The 1107-nt window shown below is 37.4% G+C and overlaps 1 protein-coding gene across 1 annotated transcript in view; it reads right to left on the bottom strand.

Moving 5' to 3' along the window:
- Positions 1–1107, bottom strand: part of LOC106940909 (cystine/glutamate transporter-like) — a 17358-nt gene that overhangs the window by 483 nt on the left and 15768 nt on the right. Inside the window, exon 3 of the mRNA XM_015023789.1 lies at positions 282–397. Within this exon, the coding sequence (XP_014879275.1) occupies positions 282–397 (116 nt within the window). The remainder of the gene's footprint in view (positions 1–281; positions 398–1107) is intronic.

The raw sequence follows: 1107 nt of genomic DNA, 5'->3' as shown, positions 1-1107 counted from the left end.
CAAATTTGCTCTGGTCGGAGTTGGGTTTATAGATAAGATACTAAGGGCTTAACTTTTTGAGCTACAGGCAGTCTAAATTTTGATGGAAATATTTACATCCAGTTTAAATGAAAGCTGCATGTGGCTTCCAAAATGGGACTTTGTGTATTGATCAGTGGGATGAATTATGTGCGTCTGTACAGTCAGTGTTTACAGAGAAGGCCACAACAGGCCAAAAAGATTATATAGTAATCTGACACAGAGACAGTGAAAGGTAAAAAAGCAATAGCTGTCATATTTACTTATGCCGATGGCTGTGGCCAGTTTCACAGCCATGGGGGGGATACTGCAGGGCATGAAGAGCGGCTCCAGGATGTACTGCCCAAAGGCCAGAGAAATGACCGCCAGCGCTGCAGGCCTGTAGGATACAACACATTCACATCAGATTACACTGTGAGACTAAATTACTTTTACAGCTGATAAACCCTCAGATTTTCCACTATCTGTGTTTGGACTTTGATGACCACGCTGTGTGTCTGGGTTGTTATACAGATTCAACACCTTCACTGACAGTGACATTATCAGCTCAGTTTGTAGTTTTGGTACCGTCCACATTCACATGCTTTCAGCTTCACATACTTAAATCTAAATGTCTACATTTACCAAATAGATTTTATTTTCCCCAAATAGCCTTCTTACTCCACTGATTCCAACATACAGATTTGTTGCAAATCTGTTAAGAATGAGACAAGAATAGAAACTTTAATGTTTGTCTGGATTTAATCCTCAGTGGCCTTGTAAAAGTACAACCACAAACTTTTTCTTTTTTTTTTTTTTTCTTTTTACTGGGATGTTATGTAACACACACAAATATTTGGACTATTGTAAAGTGCAAGCAAAATAATGCATGATTTTTTTTTTTTGGAATTATTTAAATATTTTTGTGTCCGGTCTTCTTTACTCTTGTAACCCAGGGTGAAGCAATTCCCATCAGACGTCAGCGTGGTGAGCATACGCTAAAAAAATACAGCACAATCTAATATATAAACAGAGTCTACCTGTTTGTATTTTAAATCCAGTAGTTCTGTAAAAGCTTCAGTAGTTTATCAATCAATCAAATTTTATTTG

The sequence above is a fragment of the Poecilia latipinna genome, unplaced genomic scaffold, assembly GCF_001443285.1.
Source record: "Poecilia latipinna isolate Pla-1442-1.1 unplaced genomic scaffold, P_latipinna-1.0 Scaffold3413, whole genome shotgun sequence".
Lineage (NCBI taxonomy): Eukaryota > Metazoa > Chordata > Actinopteri > Cyprinodontiformes > Poeciliidae > Poecilia > Poecilia latipinna.
The sequence above is the reverse complement of the archived record's forward strand: the minus strand, read 5'-3'. Positions and strand labels throughout refer to the sequence as shown.